The 1150-nt window shown below is 47.8% G+C and overlaps 1 protein-coding gene across 1 annotated transcript; it reads right to left on the bottom strand.

Moving 5' to 3' along the window:
- Nucleotides 1-287: 287 nt before the first annotated feature.
- LOC150029275 (uncharacterized) lies at nt 288-704 on the bottom strand. The gene has a single exon (XM_090301695.1). The coding sequence runs from the start codon at nt 702-704 to the stop codon at nt 288-290; it is 417 nt and encodes a 138-aa protein (XP_090157821.1).
- Between the last annotated feature and the right edge of the window lie 446 nt (nt 705-1150).

Below are 1150 nucleotides of genomic sequence, written 5' to 3'. Positions count from 1 at the left end.
TCATCTTGGCGACTCCTTGTCTGGGCGACGCCTCATTTGATCCCTACGCCTGGCGATACCTTAACATGGCAACGCCTTGTTTGGGCGACGCCTTATCTTGGCGACGCCTACCTCAGGCGACGCCTTGATTCTTTGTCTTTTGTTTCTTAATCTTTACTCTTATACTGTGTGAAAGGGAAAAATTGAGACAAAGTTTTCTTGAACATCTTTTTACTTGGGTGACCTCGTTAAAAAACCCCCGAGAGGGAAAAAGAGTGTCCCCTTTACAACTGTGTGTTTCATAACTTTCAAATGAAATAAAATTTTAAATTGGCTGCACTCCAACTGTGTGGAATGTGCCCTTCTTCTAGAGTCTCTAGGTTGTATGAACCGTTTCCCTTGGCTTCGGTTACTCTGAAGGGTCCGATCCACTTGGGAGACAACTTGTTTTCCAACTCGTAAGGATGAGCTTTCCTCATGACCAGGTCGCCAACTTGGAACTGTCGCAGTTTCACCTTAGAGCTATACTGATGCTCCACTCTCCTTTTTACGGCTTCAGCCTTTATCCTCGCTTCCTCTCTGGCCTCGTCTAACAGGTCTAGATTCACTTTTCTTTCTTCGTTGGATTCTTCTGCCACAAAGCTCAGGAAACGTGGAGAGCTCTCGTGGATTTCTACCGGGATCATGGCATCCGACCCGTATACTAGGCTGAAAGGCGTGTCCATGGTGGAGGATTGAGGTGTGGTGTGGTAAGCCCACACTATTCTTGGTACTTCTTCTGCCCACCCCTTTAGCCTTCTCAAGCCTTCGCTTCAATCCCCTCAGCAAAACTCTATTCGCTGACTCGACCTGCCCATTCTTCTGGGGGTGTTCGACTGATGCAAACACCTGCTTGATTCCTACTTCTGCACACAACTTCCCCAACTGTTGGCTCGCAAACTGAGTGCCATTATCTGAGATGAGAGCCTCGGCACCCCGAAACGACACACAATGTTCTTCCAAACAAAGTGTTGTATCTTGTGCGCCGTGATCTGTGCCACTGGTTTTGCCTCTATCCACTTTGTGAAGTACTCGATGGCGACTATCAAATACTTCATCTGCCTTATCGCCAGAGGGAAAGGCCCCAAAATATCAATTCCCCATGTGTGGAAGGGCCATGGGTTGTAGATCG

This window comes from Phaseolus vulgaris, chromosome 1, assembly GCF_051622355.1.
Source record: "Phaseolus vulgaris cultivar YP4 chromosome 1, ASM5162235v1, whole genome shotgun sequence".
NCBI classification, from domain to species: Eukaryota; Viridiplantae; Streptophyta; class Magnoliopsida; order Fabales; family Fabaceae; genus Phaseolus; species Phaseolus vulgaris.
This window is presented reverse-complemented; position numbering and strand designations above follow the sequence as displayed.